Raw genomic sequence first — 26,967 nt, 5'->3', positions numbered from 1 at the left:
GTTTCTCGGTTTTATGGTAATATGGTTTACGGACAGAGTGTGCAGTGACTGCACATTTAAAGTATTGCATATTTGGTTATACTGTACAGTCTCACTTCTATTATAAGTTCCAGATCCACCACTTAATGTTTGTCTTCAACTTCAAATCTTAAACGCCGTTTCTTAGCAATGCTAAGCATTGGAATTGAAAACAATACCGTAGTTTTTTATTTCATAATGTTTGACCGACTTACATTAAAAATTTCTGTTAAATAAAGAATCTGTAAACTTTTAAACAAGCAGTCATGGACTGGTACTTACGAAATCGTCAACTTGACCTCTGACTTTGTCTAATAAAAGCTGTCTCTCGAGAAGGTAGCGACGCAAACCAGAAGTTTCTAAGATGATTCTGTACCAAACAATCAAAAATTGAATGTCTGACCTCACTGTGACCTTGACCTTTGACCGATTTTGCCCAAAATCTAATCAGCACGAGCCATCACCCTCCTGAATCACGTGGTGTAATTTGACATTGGTAGCTTCTTCCGTTCGAGTTATCGTGCCTACAAACAAACACACAAACACACACACAAACAAACACACAAACAAGCAGTCATAGACTGGTACTTACGAAATCGTCAACTTGACCTCTGACCTTGTCTAATAAAAGCTGTCTCTCGAGAAGGTAGCGACGCAAACCAGAAGTTTCTACGATGATTCTGTATCAAACCATCAAAAATCGTAACGTCGAGCGAAGCAAAAATCTCCATTTCTCCACGCAATTATACCTTAACGTAACTCAACGACGCGTCTGCTCGAGCGCACTGCATCACGGGACGACCCGTGACGCGTCGAGTGAACTATTTTTTATACAATCTTAAAACGTCTCCAAAACATCCGATTTTTACCAGAATTTCGACAACCGAGTTTTAAGCGTCCTAAGCGATCGCAAAAACCGAAGACAAAATTAAAATCGAAGTTAAAACGAACTCGTAACGTCGAGCGAAGCAAAAATACTCCATTTCTCCACATGAATTTACGGAATTATGTTTGACCTCACTGTAAACCTTGACCTTTGACCGATTTTTACCAAAATCTAATCAGCACTAGCCATCACAATCACCCTCCTGAATCACGTGGTGTAATTTGACATTGGTAGCTTCTTCCGTTCGAGTTATCGTGCCTACAAACAAACAAACAAACTAACAAACAAACAAGCAGTCATAGACTGGTACTTACGAAATCGTCAACTTGACCTCTGACCTTGTCTAATAAAAGCATGAATCAGTCAGAAGCCCAAGGGGAGCTTGAATTCTGAATTCATTGTGGTCTACGATTTTACACTGTGGTTTGCAGATAATGAGTCCCAGACAAAAACTAGATTTCTTATAAAAATTCCATTTTTTTGTTTTTATTTTTAAAAAAGTGATTCAGTACCAGCAGGATATGCCAGATAATAGGTGTATTACTTTTCAGAAGAATCTGATAAAAGACTTATTATATATATATATATATATATATATATATATATATATATATATATATATATATATATATATATATATATATATATATATATATATCAGTTATTCATCGCTGTTCCAGAATTTCGACAACCGAGTTTAAGCGTCCTAAGCGATCGCAAAAACCGAAGACAAAATTAAAATCGAAGTTAAAACGAACTCGTAACGTCGAGCGAAGCAAAAATCTCCATTTCTCCACGCAATTATTCAATATTATTTTATCAAAGTGACAAAACCGTAATATTCGGCCATCCACCAACAATCTTTACATAATCCGACGGCTTAGCGAGTTAGGCATGCGACGATAACCTTTATTGGGATAAAAAAAATGACTTTTAAACACCATCTTTATCGAAAACACCGTCAGCGCGCGCACACGGAAAACCTTAACGTGACTCAACGATGCATCTGCACAAGCGCACTGCACCACGTGACGACCCGTGACGCGTCGAGTGAAATATTTTTTATACAATCTTAAAACGTCTCCAAAACATCCGATTTTTACCAGAATTTCGACAACCGAGTTTTAAGCGTCCTAAGCGATCGCAAAAACCGAAGACAAAATTAAAATTGAAGTTAAAACGAACTCGTAACGTCGAGCGAAGCAAAAATACTCCATTTCTCCACATGAATTTACGGAATTATGTTTGACCTCACCGTGACCTTTGATTTTGACCAAAATCTAATCAGCACTAGCCATCACCCTCCTGAATCACGTGGTGTAATTTGACATTGGTAGCTTCTTCCGTTCTCGAGTTATCGTGCCTACAAACAAACAAACAAACAAACAAACAAACAAACAAACAGAAACGGAACTGATCAATATACTGACAAAATCTTTAGATTTCGGAAGTAAAAAAACATTTATAATTTGGAAACATGCATCCACACTAATGTGTCTGTGTGCATGCTCCATAACTCCACCATAAAACCATGCAGCCTGAAACTTTGCATGAATAGCAAGAAAACTCCAAGGAAGTGCATGACTGAAAATTGGGTGTTTGGGTTAATTAAAACACCCCTTTTGAAGATAATTAACGGCCTTATTTAATTATATCCTTTATCAGGCACACCCTCGGCCACCTCGCTCTCTGGGGTCTTAAGGCGTATCTTGGGTTAAGTGGCTGGGGTTTGAAGCCGCCATGTTTTTTTGGCCTGTTCAACCATGCCCCGACTTGGAACAGGCCACAACGATTTAACGATAAACTTATTTTCCTCCCCGCTTTCCTCACTCACGTTATCGAACGCCTGTTCATCAGAGCTACGAATCGCTGGGTACATTGCAATGCTTATAAACGCCCGAAGTCGCCAGCGTTCATGGCTTAATTTTATTTCTGCACGTGCCATAACCTTGATACCAATCCGAATTACAAAATTTATGTTCCAGAATTGAACTTGGCAACAATTCCGACTGTTGAAGATAAATAAATAAATAAAAAGTGTTTATTTGTCTAATTTGGGCATAGTTGAGACAGCTATTGCTTGCCAAGCCAGCTGTCTTTAACCATATCATTGGAGTGCTGACTTGAGTGCTAAAGCCGCTTTCCAAGCGCCCGACAGTGCAGTTCCTATCCTGATCGGGACGTACAGTTGGCAGTTGCTACCAGGTAGAGGTAGATATATGGGTATATTTGGATGTGCAATTTAGGGATGCTCCATGGATGTGTGTACACCTGCATGCTTGGTTACAGGCTCCGTGGTGGCAAAGTTTCATCCCGTATCTTGGAGGTTTTAACTTTTAACCTCAGCAATGTACGAGCGATCATGTTTTCGTTTGTCCTCGTGACTGTTTCTAAAGCATTTAGATATTTTCTATGACTCAGTATGTTTTACAAGGGTTTCTCTTTGCGAGTTTCAAAGCAAAATACATTTGATAACACCTGATTTCTGAGCTGTTCGCCATATGAACGCGTTCTCAATTACATAGTCTAATTTTTTCCACCTATCACATGACGATTGTGAGTGCGAGTGATTCATAAAGCACAACATATTCTTTGCCAAATCCTCGAGCCCCACCTCTCTATCTCTCCGTCTCATCCTCGCTCCACCCCCTCCTAATACAGTGCAGTATCCTCCCACAACTCTCTCTCTCTCAATGGTGGTTATGCCCGGATGGTGGTTATCGCCGCATGTATCCAAGCGGTCATCTCCATTCGTGTCTGGACGGTGGTTATGGCTAGACGGACCCTCCCCTCACACCCCCCCCTTTCCTTCCTTTTCTCATTACCCACCCTCAGTTGCTTGCTTGCTCCACCATCCTTGCTCTCCCTCCCTCCTTATTGCTCCGCCCCTTTAATACCTCCGTCAGCGAAGCGACAGGGTGTATTTGATAGTTTTAAATGTATGCATATATGGATCTCTTCAAAATTCCTGGAAAGACGAGAGCTCAACATACATCGAGTAATAACGCAAGCGGACAGATAACTGCAGCCTTTGGGCTTTCCTTGCCTTGGCCCCAAGGTGCAGCAACGTCTCGATGAGCACTCCGGTCTGCACGGTCATGTGCAGGCAGCCAGCGATTCGCGTTCCCGTCAGCGGCTTGCTCTTGCCGAAAATCTCCCTCATGTGCATCAACCCCGGCATCTCATTCTCAGCGATAGACAGCTCCTTGCGTCCCCACTCAGCCAGGGATATGTCAGCTGGCGATAAAAAGGGAGATGCTTAGACAAATGTGTGCAATGGTTCATCAAACTTTCTCCTCATGACTGAAATATATACCCTTGATTTTCAGCTCCATGCATGTGCAGTATAGTTTGGTTCTAACGTCACAGTGAGATCCATAATTGAGTTCGGATACCGTCTAGTCTCCACAAATCTCTAGTATGATCAAAGAGATTATTGTATTGGTAATCTTCTTCACACAACCCATCCCCTGATCCTCTTACCACAACCCATCCCCTGCTCCTCTGACCACAACCCATCCCCTGCTCCTCTTACCACAACCCATCGCCTGCTCCTCTGACCACAACCCATCCCCTGCTCCTCTTACCACAACCCATCGCCTGCTCCTCTGACCACAACCCATCCCCTGCTCCTCTTACCACAACCCATCGCCTGCTCCTCTTACCACAACCCATCGCCTGCTCCTCTTACCATGTTTCCACCCCAACCCCAATTCTCTCCTCTTTCCACAACATTTCTGCCCCCCCCACCTAATCCTCTGACCATGTTTCTCCCCCACACCTAATCCTTTCCTCTTCCCCCGTTTCCCCACCCCCAATCCTTTCCCCTTACCACGTTTCCCCCCACCCCAATCCTTTCCCCTTACCACGTTTCTCCCCCACCCCTAATCCTTTCCTCTTACGTTTCGCCCCACCCTCAATCCTTTCCTCTTCCCACGTTTCCCCCCACCCCTAATCCTTTCCCCTTACCACGTTTCCCCCCACCCCAATCCTTTCCTCTTACGTTTCCCCCCACACCCAATCCTTTCCTCTTCCCACGTTTCCCTCCACCCCTAATCCTTTCCTCTTCCCACGTTTCCCCCACCCCCAATCCTTTCCTCTTACCACGTTTCCCCCACCCCTAATCCTTTCCCCTTACCACGTTTCCCCCCACCCCAATCCTTTCCTCTTACGTTTCCCCCACACCCCAATCCTTTCCTCTTACCACGTTCCCCCCACCCCCAATCCTCTCCTCTTACCACGTTTCCCCCTACCCCTAATCCTTTCCTCTTACCACGTTTCCCCCACCCCCAATCCTTTCCTCTTACCACGTTTCCCCCATCCCAAATCCTTTCCCCTTACCACGTTTCCCCCCCCCCCAAATCCTTTCCTCTTACCACGTTCCCCCCAAATCCTTTCCTCTTACCACGTTCCCCCCCCCAAATCCTTTCCCGTTACCACGTTCCCCCCCACCCCCAATCCTTTCCTCTTACCATGTTTCCCCCCCCCTAATACTTTCCTCTTACCACGTCCCCCCACCCCTAATCCTTTCCTCTTACCACGTTTCCCCCACCCCAAATCCTTTCCCCTTACCACGTTTCCCCCACCCCTAATCCTTTCCTCTTACCACGTTTCCCCCACCCCAAATCCTTTCCCCTTAGCACGTTTCCCCCACCGCAAATCCTTTCCCCTTACCAAGTTTCCCCCAAACGCAAATCCTTTCCCCTTACCAAGTTTCCCCCACCCCTAATCCTTTCCCCTTACCAAGTTTCCCCCCACCCTAATCCTTTCCCCTTACCACGTTTCCCCCACCCCTAATCCTTTCCCCTTACCACGTTTCCCCGCACCCCAATCCTTTCAACTTAAGTTCCCCCCCAATCCTCTCCCCTTACCACGTTTCCCCCCACTCCCAATCCTCTCCCCTTACCACATTCCCCCCACTCCCAATCCTCTCCCCTTACCACATTCCCCCCACTCCCAATCCTCTCCCCTTACCACGTTTTCCCCCACTCCTCTCCCCTTTCCACATTCCCCCCCCCCCAATCCTCTACCCATACCACGTTTTCCCCCACTCCCAATCTTCTTACCACAACCCTCATCGTCCTACAACCCTTACCCCCCCACTCACTCATCCCACAACCCTCACCTCCCGTCCCACAACCCTTCCCCCCGCTCATCGTCCCACAACCCTCCCCCTCCACTCATCGTCCGACAACCCTCCCCTTTACCACCCACTAATCGTCCCACAACCCTTCCCCCCCGTCCCACAATCCTCCCCGCCGTCCCACAACCCTTCCCCCACTCGTCGTCCCACAACCCTCCCCTTTACCACCCACTAATCGTCCCACAACCCTTCCCCCGTCCCACAATCCTCCCCGCCGTCCCACAACCCTTCCCCCACTAATCGTCCCACAACCCTCCCCTTTACCCCCACTAATCGTCCCACAACCCTTCCCCCACTAATCGTCCCACAACCCTCCCCTTTACCCCCCACTAATCGTCCCACAACCCTCCCCTTTACCCCCCACTAATCGTCCCACAACCCTCCCCCCGTCCCACTAATCGTCCCACAACCCTCCCCTTTACCCCCTACTAATCGTCCCACAACCCTCCCCCGTCCCACTAATCGTCCCACAACCCTCCCCTTTACCCCCCACTAATCGTCCCACAACCCTCCCCCCACTCATCGTCCTACAATTATAATCACAACCGTCCAACTGAGTTAATGGACTGGTCTCTGATCACTATTCTGTGAATGCGAGCGTCACTTCAGGAACAATTAACCAAATTTCAGATCCCCACCATTTAACCCAATTGAAGTCCTGTACTCTATTTGAACCACACCAAACATCTGGCCTCATTGAATGAAGCCAGTTGTGCGAAGTTAACGAGCTGCGTTCACTATCGTCACGTACCGACTTTGTAAGGTGGTTTCCCAGCCATTAAAAAAAATAATAATAATAATTTCACCACACAAGTTACAAACTCAACACACACAACCAACACGGCCCTTCAACACAAGACACATGAGGACGAGCATCACTTTTCGCCGGAATATAAAGCTCGCACAGGAACCGCCCACTCGACACCACGTGGGTTCGACGAGCATTCTCATTGGTCTGTTCGATATCCGTAGAAACGCCTCCACTTTCTCCGGCTCTACGGTTCCCCACACTGCTCAAACTACGGCTCTCCAAATCGCGTTTTAAAATGATTTTGTTTTTTTTTGTGACGTGCACAGCCGTTTCTCCCATTTCGAAAATTTTTTTTTTTTTGCTTTTTGTTGTGCAAAATGCTTTGAACTCGGCACATGGAAGCGGATAAAATGCTTTGCGAAAATTCCGTGCGTCTACAAATGAAGACTCAACTTTTATTTCTGACATATTCATATGATGTAGGAAATAAAACACGCAAAAGGCTCCGAGTGTTTATACAAAATGGATCTTCAGCAAACACTTTCTTAAATGATTCAGTCAAATGAAGCAAGAACATTAGGTACGGACGGACGGACGGGCGGACGCCATTACAGGACGGTGTTGGAGTGTCGAGGGTCCGTGGGGTGTTGTTTTTATATCCGGTTTTCTTCATCACGTTTTGTTTGGATTACGGTCCATTCTCAGCTCAATTGGCCAAGTTAATGTTCCGTGGTGGCGGGGGGAGGTGATTGAAGGTGATGAACGTGTTTGGCGAAGATGACGAGGGTTCATCTTGGTGGGTTAATAGTGTTGTGGTGTCGGGTCTCGCTGGCGAGCACGACCGCAAGGGGGAGCAGTAGAGTCGGCTCCACCGAACACACCGCAATTTAGGTCGTACGCTTCAGATAAATCCGAAAGGTCACGGGTCCCTTATCGGACCGAAGATCGCCAATAGGTCGACCACGTGGGGTAGGGTCAATTGCCAATTTCAATACACCTAATTACCCACGTCGTCTAAACTACCGGGGAAATTCACCCTCGGCAGGATCTACGTGATCCGTGTCGTTACCGAGCCAGATCCGAGTCATACCCCGATTGGTATGATTGCTGATCCGAACAGCAACAGTACCAGAGTACCAGAACCCTGCCGGCCAATTGCACGATGACAGCAACAATGAGGCCTCCGAGTTCCCGTTCGCAGTGCGGCAAACCGATGGTAGAAAGGCCAAGGACGAGCTGGGACATTCAACAAGAGGGGATTTATTTACAATGGTGGAAAGGGGAGCAGAGGTATCCGAATAAGAAATGCAATGTACAATGAGCAAAAGAAAGCACTTACACAATTCTACTTGAAGACGGGCCCACACACAGACACACCCCCAAAAGAAATGATGGCCGCGGCCTTTATTGACACCCCAGCTCGGAGGGAAGGTGAGCTGGAGGTGAGAGCCTTTCTTGGACCTTCCTGCTTCGTGCGGTTACACCTACTTCGAACCCACTGGTGGGATTCGAACCCACGACCCGGAGTCCACGGCCCTCGTCCCTGGCTGCTCGGCCACCACACTGTTCGGTCACTACCACCACGGTGAACCACCACAAAGGACCGTAGACCGCAATCGCCGTGATCCCGCAGAACCCTCGTCGACCTCCACTCTGCCGTCACCACGATCACCCCGGTCTCCATCTTCTCCTCTTTCTTTTTCCCTTCAGGTCCGAGCGATTTCTTTTCTCAGCCCGCTCGCCTCCGATTGGACGGTGGGTTGTCAGGCAACTCGTGGCAGCCTCCTGATTGGCCGGGCCGTCTCAGGCGATCCGCTCGCCGTTCGTGATTCGTCCGGGGAGCGTGGCGAGCATCCTCGTGGCCCGTCCTCCCTGAGAGGCATTCCTCCTTCAGGTGACGTGCCTCCGGATTGGCAGGACCACGGCCTACGTCGCTCGCGCTTTGCCCATTGGCTGAGGTGTTGTGGAAAAGTCGCCCTCTGTGCGTGATCGGACAAGGAGTGGAGTCGGAGCTGAGGCGATGAAAATCTCTGCCCACGTACGTGGTCGAACGCACGTGGGCAATGGCGTCAGTGGTGTTGGTGATGTAAAAATCCTATCTATAAAATAACTTCGTAGTGCACGTACACTTAATTCCCATTAGATACAGGGGATGGAGTCTAACGAAACACATATACTTCACGAAATAACTGAGCTACGGGGACTCTGGCTGTTGTGTGCGATGGGTTCCAGATTCGTAACAATAGAACTAGGAAGAGGGGCACACCACGGGGGGAGAGCACCGACGAGTCGGAACTTCCAAAAACGATTTGAAGGCTTCTCTATCCCCGATGAGCACCATCACCATGCCAAACTATTGGTCATAATTCAACAAATATCATTCGGAGATGGGTTCAGCACCAAAAATCTCAAATCCGGTGACCTTATCGAGTGCAAATCAATCGCTCAATGGGACACGGTGTTGAGAGCCTCGTATTTTAGCGGGGTCCGGGTCTCGTGTCATATTCCTCGGTCTCTGAGGGAGAGTCGAGGAGTCATTTACGGGATTGATGCCTCCATGGAAACTGCCGACATCAAGAGGCATTTAGCTGATGTGCGAGTTGACACCCGCCGTTTCATCCAGGTCAGGGATGGGGGTCAAAGTGAACACCACCTTGGTGGTTCTGTCTTTTCGCAACTTCGTGCTTCCCCCAAAAGTTTCCCTGTGGTATGAAGCCTTCACTGTATGGGAATGCATTCCAACCGCCAAAACAAGTGAAGGGAACTAAACAAGTGCCAAAAAAGTTCTGTCATACTGCTGCAGCTTGAAGGGGCAAACAATGCTGCAGCAAATATAATGGAGAGCACGAATACGGAAGCTGTACACGTGGAGAAATGTCATGTGCTGAGTGTGCTGCGGTCCACAGTGCAGCCTTCAGAGGATGCCCTGAATTACAAAGAGCGACCCAAATCTAACAGGTGAAGACGCAGGGGAAACTCATGCTGAGCCTATCCTGATGATCCCCAAAATTAAGATCCCAGTAAACGTGGTTAGGAGCAAAACCAAAACTGAGGGCCCGGTTCACGTACTAACTAAATCAGTGGGAGTTCAGATGGACATGAAAGACAGAGAACGCCAAACAGAAAGCGAACGTCCAGAGAAGGGGGAGGAAAGAGAGGGAGAGGGAGAGGGAGAGGGAGAGGGAGAGGGAGAGGGAGAGGGAGAGGGAGAGGGAGAGGGAGAGGGAGAGGGAGAGGGAGGGAGAGGGAGAGGGAGAGGGAGAGGGAGAGGGAGAGGGAGAGGGAGAGGGAGAGGGAGAGGGAGGAGAGGGAGGCCTCACCACCTATAGCTATACAGTCCGGGAGGGGGGGGGAGCGAGGAGCGTTATCGAATAAGGCGTTCAGCAAGTGGCTGGAGCACTCATGGAAGCACTCCAAATAAATGGTTGATAAGGAATGGTTGGCCAGCTGTCGCCTGTATCATATCGGATCACTTTAACTTTAAAGACGGTCTTCATCACACACGCAGCAGTTAAAGAAATAAAATGAATTCGTTCAAATGACTTCATTCACAAGAGTTGCAGTTTAATGCAAAACAACCCTGTAGACATCGCAAAGTTCAATCATCCGTAAAATATACATTGCAGATAATCCACTATATTGCCTGCTCGTCAATGCAGGCGTCATGTGGTACATCGGTTCGGGGTTCGTGCAAAGATTTTTTTTAAAACGTCCGTTTTTTTAAACCAGATTTGCTTTGATTCTCTGCGGAGCACCTCACAAAACATCTGAAACTATAGACACAGATCTGGAAGACACTATGGATAGGCAGTCCCTCTGGGGCACAGGACATGAGGTCGAGCAGTGAATGCATTAAATCATATTGCTCAATGAAGCTGGTTAATTTTGGTACATTCCGAAATTTTTTGTTCTCAATATAATTCTCCAAACAGTAGAAAAAGGTAAGTTTAATGGTTTGGAAGTTTCACATTTTCTTCTGTATGTATGGATGAGGGGGGAACAGAGCCTTGCTTGCTTAAAGTTAACAGGAACATCGGCTTAATTATAAGACTCGTCATTTCTTTAAATTATCAGATTTCACAACAGATTTCGACACCCATTTGGTCTGGACGATATTCGATCCTCAAAACCAAAATAATATTTCAATGATATTCTTTAATTAGTCCGTGAGAGTACTTTGTGGAAAATCGTGTCATAAATGCATGAAATCACTCCAAACTCCAAAGTTGAAAACTATCGCACTTCCAAAACTGATATATACAGCGATTAATAGCTATGATGAACAGGCATTCGATAACATGAGTGAAGAAAGTGGAAAAAAAAGCTTTATGTTAAGAAATCGTTGTGGCCTGTTCCAAGTCAAGGCATGTTTGAGCAGTCTAAAAAAACACGACGGCTTCAGACCCAAGCGAGTTTACCCAAGAAATGCCTCGAGATCCCAGACAGCGAGATGACCATGGATCACCTGATGAAGGATATAATTATATAAGGCGTTAATCATCTTCAAAAGGGGTGTTTTAATTAACCCAAACATCCAATATTCACTCTTGCACTTCCTTGGAGTTGTCTTCGTATGCATGCAAAGTTTCAGGCTGCTAGGTTTTATAGTTTTGGAGTTATGGAGGACACACACACACATTGATATTTATTCATATAGATGTATATGAACTTCCCCCACCACTCTCCTATTCCCACATCCCCTCCCCCACTCGTTTTCCACAACACCCATCCCCTCTCTCATCTTCCCATAACCTCCCACCCCCACACCTCCCCCCCCACCCTACACCTCTTCCCACAACCTTCCTCCCATTGGCGGGTATAATTATATTTTTTATATGAAACATTAATTTTATATAGAACACAACTCAGGAAACATGAACCAGAAACACAGCATAACATTACACGCAGGACTAACTAAATTAACACATATGATTAACTTCAACATCAGACTAACACACACCAAATGGCATTTGATCAGCCGAAAACAGCATTCACTATAGTAACCAAGTGATGGCACATTTTGACCTCCAGGCTCGTACTCATTTCAGTGTTGATGCAAGTCCAGCGGGATTACGTGCTCTTTTGAAACAAACCATTTCAGACAACACCACAAGACCTATTGCCTATGCCAGTCCCAGCCCCTCTCTCTCTCTGATTTAGAACAGCGGTACTCTCAAACAGAGAAAGAAGCCCAAGCTGTTGTTCCACATGAATCTGTATGGGGCAGAATTTATTTCCTCTCTCATCACAAGCCTCGTGAAATTATATACAACCCACGAGGAAAGCCTCCAGCTCGGAATGAAAAGTGGGCGCTGCAGCTTCAGCCATAAATCTTCAAGATACGGCATACCCGGTGCTGCGGATATATTTTCCGGGCATCTTTTTAACCACAACAGAAGTGTAACAAAAAACCTCCCATTACGCCACTGAGCAGTGTATACAATTCGTCATTGAACCTGAAAGCCGTGACATTGCAGGAAGTAATGAAAACCTCGAGACAGGATGAAGAATTTACTCAGGTTCCTCGCTGCATTTTGGCTGGGCGATTGTCCACGGTACCACTCTGTCAACCTTATTGGAACATCAGAAACTAACAAAGCGATGAAAAACGACCTTGTCATTGGGGCAGTTGTATAATCATTCCTCATTTCCTGCACATGTGCATGCTGAACATAACTGCTCATGAGAACCATCAAGGTATTGTGAAAACAAAGCAGTTACTCCAAAGTATGGTGGCAGCTTGTTGATAACTAGCACAGATACCAAGGCCTGGTCCTTCCTCACCCAACTTCAACCCCTCCCTCCAGATTCCCACCCCAACCATTCCCCTTCCACCCTGGAACAATATGTATACTGGGGGGAGGGGGGAAACAATATGTATACTGGGGAGGCTTATCATGTCACGGCGATCACATTAAGGATTGATGTGGGAAAGAATGAAGGGAGGACCAAAGGGTGGAGGGAGCAGTTGGAGGAGGAAGGAAGATGACGGATGTGACATAAAAGCCAATTTGAAATAAACGAGAGTTCCCTGGTGCCCGAATGGGCGATAGACCACTGGAGAATAATTCTCTCCAAAGGACGATGAGCAGAGGTGAATGCACATGCGTGGATAATCCAACACCCAACCATGATGCTGTTTTACCAATTCTCCCACACAGTCGTTTCAGCATGCGTGGTTGGCTTACTGGGGAAAATTTATTTATGCCAGAGGACAGAACCACAGCTCAAAATACACCGAATCGTTTACAAGCAAACAGGTTTAATAAATAAATACAGGAATCTGGACATGGGAGGTGAAATGCAATCAAAAGACATAACTGGACAGCGTGCTTAAATAGGAAGCAACAGTATCTCAATTATCGTTAGCACTAATCGTGTAACATGTAGACTCAGTCGGGAACACAGGACAAAAGAATGTGCATAGCTGCGCATCGTTCCTGAAGCGATGAGGGCACAATGCAGGCATGCTCTCGGGTGACTCCAGCAGATCTAGGCCTGCCCTTTGCAGCCCCAATAATTGTGTCTTATTGTCAGCACACCCACACACCCACCCCACCTGCTGCAGGAGTCTTGCGCATGTGCTGTCGATGTCCTGGTTGTGCGAGGTAGCACACATGGCACAGTCATGGTTGTGAAACCCAAGTTTGAGTCTCCGTAGTAACACGTGGAACAGCCATTAGCGAGTGCGATTTATGGACAAAAGTACAATGGGGGAGGAGAGATAGAGATAGAGATAGATATGAGGATAAAGGACGACAGGGAATCCGCACACATACTTCTGGTCGATGATAATTGGGTTTGCGTTTATGCCGACACTCATGAGGATAAAACTATTGCATAACTAACTCCCAAGTCATTTTTGTATCAATATTTAAAGATAGATAGAATTAAAAAAAAAAAAATTGCAAACTAAAAACAATGGCTCCTGAAAATGTTTTTTTGTTGTCAAAACAAGTTCAAAATAGTTTATTCACAAATGTCAAGATAACAAAATGAGTAGCAACAGGTGAGTAATGGAGTTTCAAGAATAGTTAACAATGGAGGAATAAACTAGGTACTTCAACACAATTGCATACAATGCAGTACAAACTTCAAAAAACGACAGGGTAAGGGTGAAATTCAAATTGTTAAACCCTCCAAAGTTCACCCCGTTTTCATAACAGTACATTTTAAAACTCACTCACTGTTCACCATTTCCAAATAGCCTCACCGTCTTTCAACTGTGCATTTGGAGTCTTTCACACATTTCTTTAATGACAGTCATCCACCTCAAAATACCAAGTGCAAAGAAGTCCATTTTGTGCAGAGATGCAACAATTGGTGCAAAGGTTGCTGGTTGTGATGGACTGAGGCATGGCTGCGGTTACTTCGGGAAAAGCCGATATTTTAGCCATCATCCATCATATCCTGGGCTCTGAAACATCATCGATCATGCTCTTGTCAAAGGAAATTTGAATTGGTCTCAGACACTGAAACAACAACAAAAGACAATGCAATAAATCACAACTCCAAACAGCACATTTTCATCATCAGAAACCAATACCTGACTAAACCAATAATCATGGCTTCATGGTCAGGGTCAGACAAGCAGGAAATTAATGAAATCATCTTGCCGAATAATAAGCGAAGCAGGTTTCCTAATTTTGGAAAATAATTAACAATTACGTTCAATGTGAATTGTGCACAGCCAATTTTTTTTAAGTCGATCTTAACATAATACGTGAACTTCAATTATAATTAGACATCTGCGCTCAGAAAAGCGACAGCCATGGGTAACCCTGTCCTGGCACCTGTGATCCAACTATGCCCATATTTTTTGGATCACCATTTGACCTTGACATTCAACATTTAAGGATAGTGGAAATGAAGAAAATGCATCCCCATAACACATCATGAAAATAGGAGGAAAATTATTCAAGTTATGATTTAAAAGGTGTTTTTTGTTAATTAGGTCACCATCCGAGTAAAGTAGGTCAAGGACACAAAAAACAAGTAAACAAAAAATCAGGTGCGTAACCAGTGTAGGTACACTGTGATGATGCACGAACATCTTGGAAGGCCAAATGGTCTGACATTCCAGATTGTCAAAATTGAGCGATGACAAAAAACAATTTGAATTTATTTTTATTTTTAATTCAGACCACCATTTTACCTTGACCTCTAGCCTGGAGTGGCATCATGTAAATTAAGCATAAATGCGACTTGCTATCGGTTAACTAGTGAAGGCAATTTCATTCTGATCGGACAAACCTTTGTCGAGTTCGAGTGAAAAATGTTAAAATGTCTATAATTAGGTCATGGCATTAAACATAAAGTCAAGATCAAAAAAAAAAATGCCAACGCCGCATACTTTGTATTCCCATTATTGATGCAAAATTTCTTTCCAAAAGTTTCAGCCAGATTCAAGATGAAGAGAGCTTGGACATTGGCAGAAGAGGAAGAAAAGAATAAATACATAAATAAATAAATAAAATAACCCCCCCCCTTCCCTAAATAGTGGTTTAGTACTCAGAGGGGTTGAATAACTTGTGTTACCATTAAAAACTGGGGGCACCAATTGTAAAAACTAACCCCACAACGGTGATAAGCCTTCCTCTATCCTATAGGGGAGGGGGGAGGGGCTTAATCATTACATTCCATACACATCAACATAAAAATTGTTTGTCGCCACTTACAAACTCAAGGAACAGTGGTAAAACATTGAAAATTTTGGGGTTCAAGTGATGGCAATTATTTTTATCTGCAAACCAAAAGAGCCCTTTGTCAAAGGAAAAAAAAAGTCAGATTCACCTGTGATGGTTCATCCCTTATGATTTATCATTCATTTTAGATCATAACCTTGATTACACTGAACAACAAAAATTTTTTACTGGAGATGTGTAAAGTGATTTAGACTAATTTGGGTACGCTGATTTCAAAAATCATAACCGTTTTGCTGTATCACGTCAGGATTTTCAGTAACAGAAATATTCCCATTGCCTAGAAGTCAGGATTTCAATGAAATTTACAAAAATTCATTTATTCATTTATTTCATCATGAATGCTTCAAAATTATAGAAATTACAGAAAAACTCCACTAGAATGTAATTAAAAATGCTTTAAGCATTTGGCTTTGCGTTTGTGCTGCTCTGTGTCAGTTTCACGATGCAGGAACCAGCAGAAATCGCCCATCATGTTCAGGTTGTGCCGCCCTTGGTAACGCGTCTCCATGAGTGAAATCTCTTGGTGGAATCGCTCGCCGTGCTCGTCCGAGACTGCTCCCAAGTTGTCAGGGAAGAAGTTCAGGTGCTGGTGTAGGAAATGGATTTTCAGGGACATCCTGGAGCCAAGTTTCCTGAAGGACTCCAGCAGCTGCTGCACTATTTCTTCATAGTTGTCCGTGCGCTCGTTCCCCAAGAAGTTGTCCGTCACAGCTTTGAAGCTCCTCCACGCTGCCAACTCTTTGGGGTTTAGAGTTGTCGGAAAAGTTTCGTCCTTCATAATCTGTCGGATTTGCGGTCCAACAAAGACACCAGCCTTGATCTTGGCCTCCGACAAGGTGTTGCCAAACTTTTCCTTGAGGTATAAAAACCCACGCCCATTCAGATCCATTGCCTGTACAAAACTTTTCATCAAGCCGAGCTTTATGTGGAGTGGTGGAAGGAAAACCTTGGCTGGGTCGACAAGGGCGACATGCTTCACGTTGTGTCGACCAGGTACATGCTCTTTTCGCTCTTCCCAATCTTTCTTCATCCAGTGATTCTTGTCGTCTCTGCTATCCCAGAGACAAAGGAAGCACATGTATTTCGTGTAGCCTGACTGCAGCCCTAACAACAGCGCCACCACTTTCAAGTCTCCGCAGATGTGCCAGTTGAAGTCATTGTACTTGATGGAATCAAGCAGCTGCCGCATAGTCTCATAGGTCTCTGTCATGCCGAACGCGTGAGCCAGTGGGACTGATGGTTTCTCGTTGCCATTGTGGAGCAAAACAGCCTTCAAGCTGTTCTTCCCCGAGTCGATGAAGAGGCGCCAGTCTGCAGGATCGTGATCACACCCAAGTTCTTTCAACAGACCGTTGATGTCACTGCAGAATGTCATCGTGTCTTCCATCTCAAAGAACTCAGCCATGTCTCTGTGACATGCTCTGAACAAGGATATCTTGGTGTTAGGTTCAAGTAGATTCCACTGCTGCAGCCTTGATCCAAGCAGCTCTGCCTTCACCTCTGACAGCGAGAGATCTCTTACAAGATCATTTAAGTCTCCCTGGTTCAGAAGGTGTGATTCTTGAGTGTCGGGTTCAAAAGGTTCATCATCACCATCCTCTTCACCACTGCTTACAGCTATGTTCTGATCAGCTGGAGGTGTTGGAACGGGGTTCTCGTCATCATGAGGCACAGATTTACGAGCAGAGACGCAGTCAGCGTACTTGATGTGACCTTTATTCTTCTTGTTGAAGCCGGCGATGCTTGTGCAGCAGAAATAACAATCATCATGATGATTCTGCGGCTCACGCCATATCATGGGCACCGCAAATGGCATGCTCGCGCGCTTGCCCACCAACCACTGAGTCAAGGTTGTGTGACAGCTTGTGCAGCAGATGTGTGGTGCCCAGCTCTGTTCTTGGTCCCCCACCTTACACCCGAAGTAGTGAAAGTAGGCGGCCTTCATTTTCACTGCTGTAGATATACTTCGCTGTTGATCTTTTTTGGTATACCGACCACAGACATAACAGAAGTTGTCAGGATGATTGGTACAGGAACGCCTACTCATCTTTATCTGAAAGAAAGAAATATAACACAAGTTAACAACAATTGTACGAAATAGACATGTTAAAGACATATGTAAATTTCATTGAAATCCTGACTTCTAGGCAATGGGAATATTTCTGTTCCTGAAAATCCTGACGTGATACAGCAAAACGGTTATGATTTTTGAAATCAGCGTACCCAAATTAGTCTTAATCACTTTACACATCTCCAGTAAAAAAAAAATTTTGAAATTTGTTGTTCAGTGTTATCAAATCATATCTGCCATGCTGTAAACGAGGTACAATCTTTGAAGCCGCTTTATCCCTACAAAATCGGTCATGACCTCTTGGCTCAACAAAGTCTACAAACTGGCATCCAGTCAGGTGTCCACCCACAATATTTCAGAGCTTAATCCTCCCATGGCCATCTTTACTTTCTAGTCATGTACAAGGTGTACATCCACCGTGCCATGAAGTATGGGTCCCCACTGTAGGCTGGGGCTGCTGTATTACATGTTGCACTGGTGAAAGCTGTGTAATCCAAAGCACTGAAGGGAATTAGTATCTCTCAGCAGGAGGATAAAGCATAGGGATTGCTCCTTTTTGACCTCACACCAGGTATTACTCGAATGCCCTCATTCCTTGCTTGGATCATTACCTCTGCCACCAAAGGTGAACTAACGTTACGTTTTCACTCCTGTTTGTCTCTGCACAGGATATCTCAAAAATTACGGATGGATTCAGACAAAAACTTGGTGGACATGTTGGTTGTTAGATAAGGACAAAATGATTATATTTTGGTGAAGATCCAGATTCGAGGACAAAGTTTGAGGAATTCAATGGTCTTGAGGGTCTTATGGGTCTTTGGGACCTTCAGGATCTTAAGGGGTCTTATCTCCCAAACATTTAAAAAGTCTTCTGTCAAGCATGTAATCTAATCTCTGAAGCATGTAAAAAGCATTTCTGGAGGGATCTTGGGGGTCTTTAAAGGCTGAGGTGGTGGATTAATATACCCTGAGGACAATCCCCGGATTGCACTTGGGCTGTGTGCCAAATTTGGTGGTTGTGGGTCCAGTGGTCCTTGCAAAAGACAAAGACAGACAGACAGACATCTGATGAATATTATTTATTAGATGTGGCCTCACTAAATTCCTATACAATGTCATGGGTGAAACTGTACAAGTTTTTAAAAAAACAGAAAAACGATATTTTCCTCGGGGGGGATTTTCCGGGGGGGTATGCTCACCTGGAATATTTTGAAAAATTGATGTCAAAATATGCATTTTGGGGGTGATCCTGTCCATATTGTCACAAAAAAATTATGCAAATGAAAGTGATATTTGAGGAAGAATTTTTTTATTTCACCTGAACATTCATTGCTGGAGCCTGGTGTTGGCTGGCTTAAAATCTTAGGATCTTGGGTTTGAGCCCCTCTTCTGTTGTTGAATTAACACCAGGTGGGTTGACTCAGTCCATCATACTTCTGAGGTTAGCAAAATGAGTAACAGGGCGCACTGCATCAGCATTGGCCAGCGGTCAGAGTCGTGAATACGTCCGAAAGGGGTAAAAATGCCACAAGGGAATGGTAAGTTGCCGAGGTACGAAGCTGAATAGCCCACTGGAACCCGCCAGGGTCAAAGGTAGGAATGTGATTGAAGAATCCAAGGAGAAATATACTTTGGGCTCTACAGATGAGCTTCAGATAAGGTGTCTAATGGACACCAACAAATGGCGGTCGTTTGTGCCCAAAACACCAAGCAGGCGGATCTTTAGTGTAGGAGGAAGAGAAGTCCGAGGCATTCGGAATCCGAGTCCATCCTTTATTCCATCAGCGAACGAACAAACCACTCGTCTCTCTCTTCCGGTTTCACCTGATTCTGGAAAACCCCCGATCAACCCGAACTCAAGACTATTTGCACATTATAACATGAAAATGATGCCACTACAGATCGCAATGGCAAACAAGTTCTCCTTGACCTTTTGTGAGATCATTGAAGAAGAATTCTACTGAAGGATAAATAGTAAGTTCTGTCTTGGTGATAACTCAAGCAGTCTTCTCCAGCTATTCCGATCAGGGTAACCCCCCCCCCTTTTTCCTGCCCTATTTTAAAATTTCCTTCGTCTTCTTATAAATTCAATCTCTCTATTTTAATTCCAAAGAGCATCATTCCAATCACAAATTAATACTACACCATGAATGTAACAAACTAAAATTACCCCCGTGCGGGAGTGATGGTCATCTACGCGAGAAAATATGTAGCCTCCTGAAGGTGGGACAGTTTTTGCAAACTTTGAAGTCACGTGACGCAAAAATGAAAGCGAATATCGAAAATCCGGCCTGACCAAATTTAGATATTGTCCCATAGATTCATATGCCACAATAAAATTCAAGATCGCTTGAGAAATGTAGGAGGAGATAGATTTTGAAAATCGTCATTTTCGCAGTTTTTGCCAACTTTGAAGTCACGTGACACGAAAACGAAAGCGAATATCGAAAATCCGGCCTGATCAAAATTTAGATATTGTCCCATAGATTCATATGCCACAATCAAATTCAAGATCGCTTGAGAAATGGCGGAGGAGATAGAATTTGAAAATCGTCATTTTCGCAACTTCAAAGGCCTCGTGACCTTGACCTTCGGTGACCTTGAAAGTCATACCATCGTGTACGTCTCATCGACCTCTATCAGGATCACTAATGACCAGATCTCCCGCTTCAACTTCATTGTGGACGGACGGATCGTCACCTCTCCTCTCAACACCAATATTATTAGGTCATGCTCGAAGAGATGACCTAAAAACGTTAACAAATATAAATACCATACCAACTTGATAACCGGTACTGACGAATTGGCCGGCGAGGAAGTGCGGATACACAACACCGATGTACACACACGGTCTCGTACCTGGCGGACATCTGATCATGGAAACGCGCTCGCAAGCTTTTGTAACTGGCCAACTTCTACAAAAATAGCTCATAATGAAAGCTACCATGGGAGTAATTCACATAATCGTTGTCATTTCACTCCATCCGGATTAAATGGGTTAATAAACGAATCAACATATCAGAATATCACCTCAATTCGCCATCATCGAGGCATGCCTTTCTGATGAACATATGGAAACCTCCATATGGGTTGTCACAAAAAATACAGATTTCCGTAAAATACGGAAGGAGTTTCACCCATGCATGTTAACACCACCTCTTTTGATTTATAATTTGTCCCCCTCCGAATACAGCCTTATTTGCTTTATGTATAGCTGCCCGGCACTGTGCTACCTGCTTACCTCCTGTATCTATTACCACCCCCAGATCCTTCTCCTGTGTGACACGCTCCAAAATTACCCCTTGCATCCTGAAATCTCTATTTTCATTGTTCTTTCCCATCCCCAACACCTTACACTTGCTCAGGTTAAATTCCATCTGCCAATCTTTTGCCCAATCCATACAAGTATCAATACTTTCCTGAATCTGATCACCACCCCATCTGCAATCCACCTTACCTCCAAGCTGATTCGAAAAAAACCTCTCAAACCTAGATCTTCACCAAAATCGAATCAATTCATCACTGTCACACACCTAACCTGTCCACCAAATTTTCTGAATGCATCCATAACTTTTTGAGATATCCTGCTCACTGACAGACAGGGTGAAAACATAACCTTTCAAAAAAAGTTATCAGCATCATTAGCAAACTTCCGTCCACCTTCGGTTCCGGACGTAAAAACATGCTCGACTTTCGATACGATTTGCTGCTTCCGTGTTTATTTTTTTCTCTCTGTGCCGTGGATGATTATTATGGGTGCAGTCATTGCAGTCTGTGTCATTCTTCTACAAGGCAGCATCGCCACACGCGACTTCATTTCGGGACAGCCGATAATTCAGTCTGAAAGCATTTATATAAAAAGGACTTGTTCCACGCATGGATATCAACAATGGTCACAATATTTTCAATGTAAAGAATTACCATTTTAAAAGAGTGTGTGGCTTTCAACCTGTGATGATATAATGCAACAAATGCTTTCCTCTTAAAATAAATCAATAAATAAAATTTAAAAAAACGAAATGGGTATTATTAAATCGCGTCCCATCTTCCAGAATTAGTGAGTGGACGTTAAAAATTCCACAGGATCTTCCAAAGAGTAGGCGAGCTATTGCCGGCCACCCTGGCCAAAATATAAATTCCTTCCCCGACTTGCTGTGTTGGAGTGGCGACTAAACCAGGTTTGTAACCCCAGCCAAGAAACTGTTTCGGCAGAACCGGCTCTGCATCGAACACGATTCACGATCTAACATGATCTTTATTGAAATCGGTTTTGGAACTGTTGGTATTACGACCGTTAATGGAGCAACTGCTGTGGGAGATAACTTTATGCTGATTGCATGGGTTTGAAGTGGTATCATCGGAAAAGCAAGATTAAAATTTTTTCTATAATGGAAAGGTGGAAACTACACTGTTGTCGAAGGAATGAGCATCCCCGCCCCATCCCTCTCCCTTCCACAGATCTTCTAATGTCTCTGTTCCCTACTGTTTTGTCCTTCCCTCTCCCACCCCTCTTGTCTCATGTGCCCCTTGCTGTGTGTTGTGTGTTCGCTCTCATACGAGCCTCGACAAGATATCCAAAAAAATAATAATAAGCCGGTAGGCGACGAGGGATCCGCTAGGATCGAAGCGCTGGATACTATGCTTTTCATTGTGACCGATCCACCGACGAAGATTCATTGCCAAGAAGTTTTGGTTCACATACAATTGTTCCTCTGCCTGGCAAGATTTTTCCTATTGCATATTTTGCCAACTGGCACTCCTCACAGGACTACCATTTGAAAAATAAAACCTAAATCAAAAATCGGCTCGAGTAAAATTTTCTAAATATCTCGAAGTGTTTAATTCCGAAGTCTCGTTTCTCCACATTCAAAACTGTAGGACAAGTATTGAAAATAGTGAACGTAGGTCGAGAAAAAGTATTTTTTCGAATTTTGCGTATTTCAGGCCCGACACCCTTGGTGATCGAATATGGAAAAATGCTGCAGTTCAATTTTGTAGTAGTTATTAAACTCTATCCATACACCGAATTTGAACGTTCCGCCGTCGACGGTTTCCGAGGTCAAGGTCACTTAACATATTCCCTGGTTCACCACCTTTCTGCATTCGGAGGGCTGCCATTCAGAAACTATAAGAGATAGAGGAACGTTATGCTGTCGCGATAACTAGATGGCGATGCAAGGAATAGGCAGGAGTTGGTCCGGTCGCTCTACCTATCATAGAAGCCGTGCTACGTCAGTTACCGTTTGGGTTCTTAAAACGAGTCTTTTCGGCCGCTGCATAGCAACGAAACTCAAACGCGCACACTCCCAGCCCATATGGCACCTGTTTGCCAAGTTTCATCGAAATCGGTTTGCTGGTTTGTGCTGTGGAGCCTCGCGTTGCAGATGCAGACACACACGCGCGCGCACACACACACACACACACACACACACACACACACACACACACACACACACACACACACACACACACACACACACACACACACACACACACACACACACACACACACACACACACACACACACACACACACACACACACACACACAACCCGACAATAACGGATCTCGTGAATCCCAATAATAATGCAACTTCTCACCAAATTCAGGCCCTTCTGGATCCTCACAGAGTTTGTAAGCTCCTCTTTTGACGTCTCCAAATCTGAAACAACTTTGTCTGAAAAACAAACAAACCAAAAACAAACAATTAATGAAAATTTTCACACACTTAAAGATGAGCAGCGACAGATTAACTGCGGCAACTGCTCTGCGAACTTAAGATAATGACAGTCTCAATGACATTGTATTTTCTCCGGCAATGAAACCTTGTGAATGAGCTCACACACCGATTACATGTGAAGAAAGAGAAGACGATGGCATACTTTTTACATGAATTGCAATGACATTAAAGGAGGAAAAACAATTTCTCTGCTCAGGTCGTGTTGGCAAACATATCGACACACACTTGCATCAAAAACATCAAAGCAACAAATGTGTTGTGTCAATTCATTTCTCCGATTGCTAATGACGTTCATCTCTCTGTTTAGCACGGTAATGGCAGCTGTTCTGCACTTTATTTTCTGTTTAGTAAGTCTGGTTTTTAGCTAAACCACTAACACTTCTTAAGAGCATCTCTGGGCAGGCGGATGAAGCTGCAGGACAGATCCATGAGCAATTCAGGACCCCATTAGCTGGAGTCGAAATGGGTGATAATCATCTCCTTTTTGGTGGAGTCACAATTTATTTGAACACCGAGTGGAAAAACGCCAATAAATATGAATGCATTTGTACCAGAGGGTCATCAAATGAACATTGGTAGAATCAAAGTGCCGTTATGCAATTGTACGCATCTCCCCTTCTGAGTCCAGCGAGTGACGACAAACTTGAAAATATGACTTTATATTATGAGAGGTGAGGAGTGGGGATTGCAAACATACACGTGGGAATTGATAAAAGTAAAAAGCTTCTTTTCTTCCACATTCAAGGAGTAAAGGTAGAGGCTTCCAGAAGTCCAGGAGGAGAACTAGATAGACAAGTGAGAAACAATACTGTTGCGGGCCTGGGGTCGGCGGTGAGAACGATCGCGAGGTGGGGGAAACTATGTCGTCTCCACCAGATTCCCCGGAATTGTGGGCTGTCGCTCGGATAACTCTGCGAGCCGGCAGGTCGATTATCCGACCGTGGTCGCCAATAACTCAACCGCGTAGCATAGGGTCTGTTTGTCTAAAGCCAATTTACCGAAGTAGCTACGCGATTTAAACTACCGGGGAAGCCACGCCCTCAGAATGCCTGGTCGAACCGGATTTACTCAACCGGCAGCGGTAGATTCACACTACCGACTACTGCTTTGCCACCTACCTTTCCAGCTCGTTGCAGTCGAGCGGGGCCTGCCCAGGACGTCCCGGCTATGATAGACCGATTGCCGGGGATGAAACCCCGCTTATACTTAGACCCGGACCATGCTGGACCAATGTAAGAAGGGACAGAAACGGACTGGGAACATTTCTAATAAATTTATTAACAGTAAAATAAAGACAAAGGCAAGGATTGACGCGAATATGCAAGCAGGGAAATATTTACAATAAGCAAAAACACTTAAACAATTCTACTTAAAGATGGGCCCACACGCAGACACACACACAAAAAGAAAAGAAACCCCAGAGTCTTTATTTGACCCTCGTAGCCGTGAAGAGAGACAAGCTGGGGGTCAGAGTTCGGTGGGTAGCTGGTTGTCGGAGGGAAAGCGTGCTCTGTAGTGCGGCACCTGCCAAAGGTCGTTGGTTTGGTCCCAGTCGCACGTGTGGGACTCGTGGCTCGTGGCAGAGCTCGCGTGGCGAATAGTCGGGGTCCACAGAACTCCTCTCCCCATAACAGCCACCGTGAAGAACAAACCAGACTGCTCACAGCCACTATGAAAACTCCTATCCACCAAACTCTCAGAATTCCTCAGAACTCACGACCGAACCCCATCAGAACTCTTGAGACTCCTCTCTACAGAACTCTCCGCTGAGGATGGCGTCGTAACTTTTATGGACCTCCCTCAGCGGGGAGGGGCCTTGGTGAAACTGACGTCACTGTTCACCCTGATTGGATGGGGCTTCCATGGGTCCGCCCTTTCTGGACGGGATTTTGGCCATACCGGTAAGCCCGCCCACTCCACACGTGCGGGCTCGCCCAAAAAGGTACTTCACAAAGATTTTGCCTCGAAACAGCGAGTCGCCGGTTGGGCGGGTGAAGCGCTTGTTCAGTGGTGTTGTCGGTTTGTTCGTTGGATGTAAAGATTTAATAACCTACCTAAAAGGGCATCGCAACGCACGTTTTTGATTCTCCCACTAGACAAAAGGAAAGGGATCTGGCTATACATGTACTTAATGGGATAACTGACTTTTGGGACCTGTATGTTGAATGCAAATGGTTTCCAGATCCATAACAATACATTGAGAACTACAGTAGAAGGGCACTTGGTAGAGCGCATACCTCCGCCACATAATGCCTGATCCACGCGAACATATCCAGCCCAATACATTTTTGAAATATCATGCTATACAGTACTATATCGTTTTTGGCCCGATCTCTCAATGGTGAAGAATCACTTTAAAATAACAAAAAACTTCTCGTATCCAGATGTGGATTTGGATCTTCACCAAAATTGAATCTCATCTTCCTTGTCAAACACCCAACCTGTCCACCAAGTTTCATCTGAATCCGCCAACAACTTTTTAAAGATATCGTGCTGTATATTAGGTGAGCCCTCCCTCTCAATCAGTGTGATCACTCCTTGGCTTTTTCCACAAGATCTTGGCTATTCGTTGTTCACCTTGGCATCTTGGTTTTCTTGGCGTATAAGTTTTCTATTATCATCGCTTTTCTGAAACCTTGTGAATTCTTGGTTTTTTTTCATTGGCTCACCTTGGCATTTATGAAAATGAGGAGTGGTCACACTGCTCTCAATGGTGAAGAATCACATAAATAATTCTAGGAGCTGGATTCTGATCTTCACCAAAATCTAATCAGTTCGTCCTTGTCACACACCTAACCTGTACACAAAATTCGTCCGAATCTGTCCACAACTTTTTGAGATATCGTGCTCAGAGACAGACAGACCGACAGACAAGCCGGTAGGCGGCGATGGGTCGCCGAGCATGGAAACTATAAGATATAGAGCAAAATGGACATCATATAGTGGATAGGGAATCACCTTATGATTATGCATATCAAATCTCATCCAGTTCCATCTACTCATAACTACTTGGTATCAATTTGAATGAAAAGTACCGAAAATGCGGTTTGAAATCGGAAATCCCCAAAGTTTGAGGGGGTGCTGTGGGTGAACAAAGATCTAAATCGAAAATCCGGCTCGATCGTTTGTGCACAATGTATTCCAGACGATTAGTGTGAATTTTCATGACCATCCGACCATAACCCTAGGAGGAGGAGCATTTGGCGCGGAGGCACCTCCAGCTCTCGCATATTATCGATTTTTGCACTAATTGACCTTTGACCCCTGACCTAAGCGAAATCGGTCAATATTTCTTGAGGCAAAGTTGAAGTACTCATTGAGTACCATGAACCTGCAAAGTTTCATTCATATCGATGCACTCACCTGGTCGCTAGGGGGCCTTCAATTTTCGCCAATTTTCACGCATACCCTAATTGTAGGGGGCGCTGCGGGTAAAGTATTCCATATATCACAAAAACCGGAATATATTTGATAGAGCATCACCTGTAGATCATTCGTGCCAAATTTCATAACCCTACGTGGGATAACGGCTTTCGGAATTGCTTTCGCGTGAACGGTACCGATTTTGAAGGTTTTTCGGTTGTTGCGAGGGAACCAAAGCGTCCCTAGCAACCATCACAATCACAAAAAATTCCAAATTTCCAAAGGTGGT

At 44.9% G+C, this 26,967-nt stretch overlaps 1 protein-coding gene across 4 annotated transcripts in view; it reads right to left on the bottom strand.

Annotated features, from left to right (window-relative positions):
- The window catches only part of AHCY (adenosylhomocysteinase), a 59,233-nt gene that overhangs the window by 30,662 nt on the left and 1,604 nt on the right, over positions 1–26,967 (bottom strand). For 2 of the 4 annotated variants that reach the window (XM_085894840.1, XM_085894841.1), the window contains exons 2-4: positions 23,176–23,252; positions 13,358–14,270; positions 3,951–4,141 (exon numbers count right to left, since the gene is read on the bottom strand). In XM_085894840.1, the coding sequence (XP_085750966.1) occupies positions 3,951–4,141; positions 13,358–13,379 (213 nt within the window). In that variant the 5' untranslated portion in view covers positions 13,380–14,270; positions 23,176–23,252. Of the gene's footprint in view, positions 1–3,950; positions 4,142–4,220; positions 4,245–6,798; positions 6,981–13,357; positions 14,271–23,175; positions 23,253–26,967 lie in introns of those variants that run through there. The other 2 variants (XM_085894839.1, XM_085894842.1) reach the window with 2 other exon arrangements.

The sequence above is a fragment of the Eptatretus burgeri genome, chromosome 9, assembly GCF_056783735.1.
Source record: "Eptatretus burgeri isolate ZD-2024b chromosome 9, Ebu_testis_v1, whole genome shotgun sequence".
Classification (NCBI taxonomy): domain Eukaryota; kingdom Metazoa; phylum Chordata; class Myxini; order Myxiniformes; family Myxinidae; genus Eptatretus; species Eptatretus burgeri.
The sequence above is the reverse complement of the archived record's forward strand: the minus strand, read 5'-3'. Positions and strand labels throughout refer to the sequence as shown.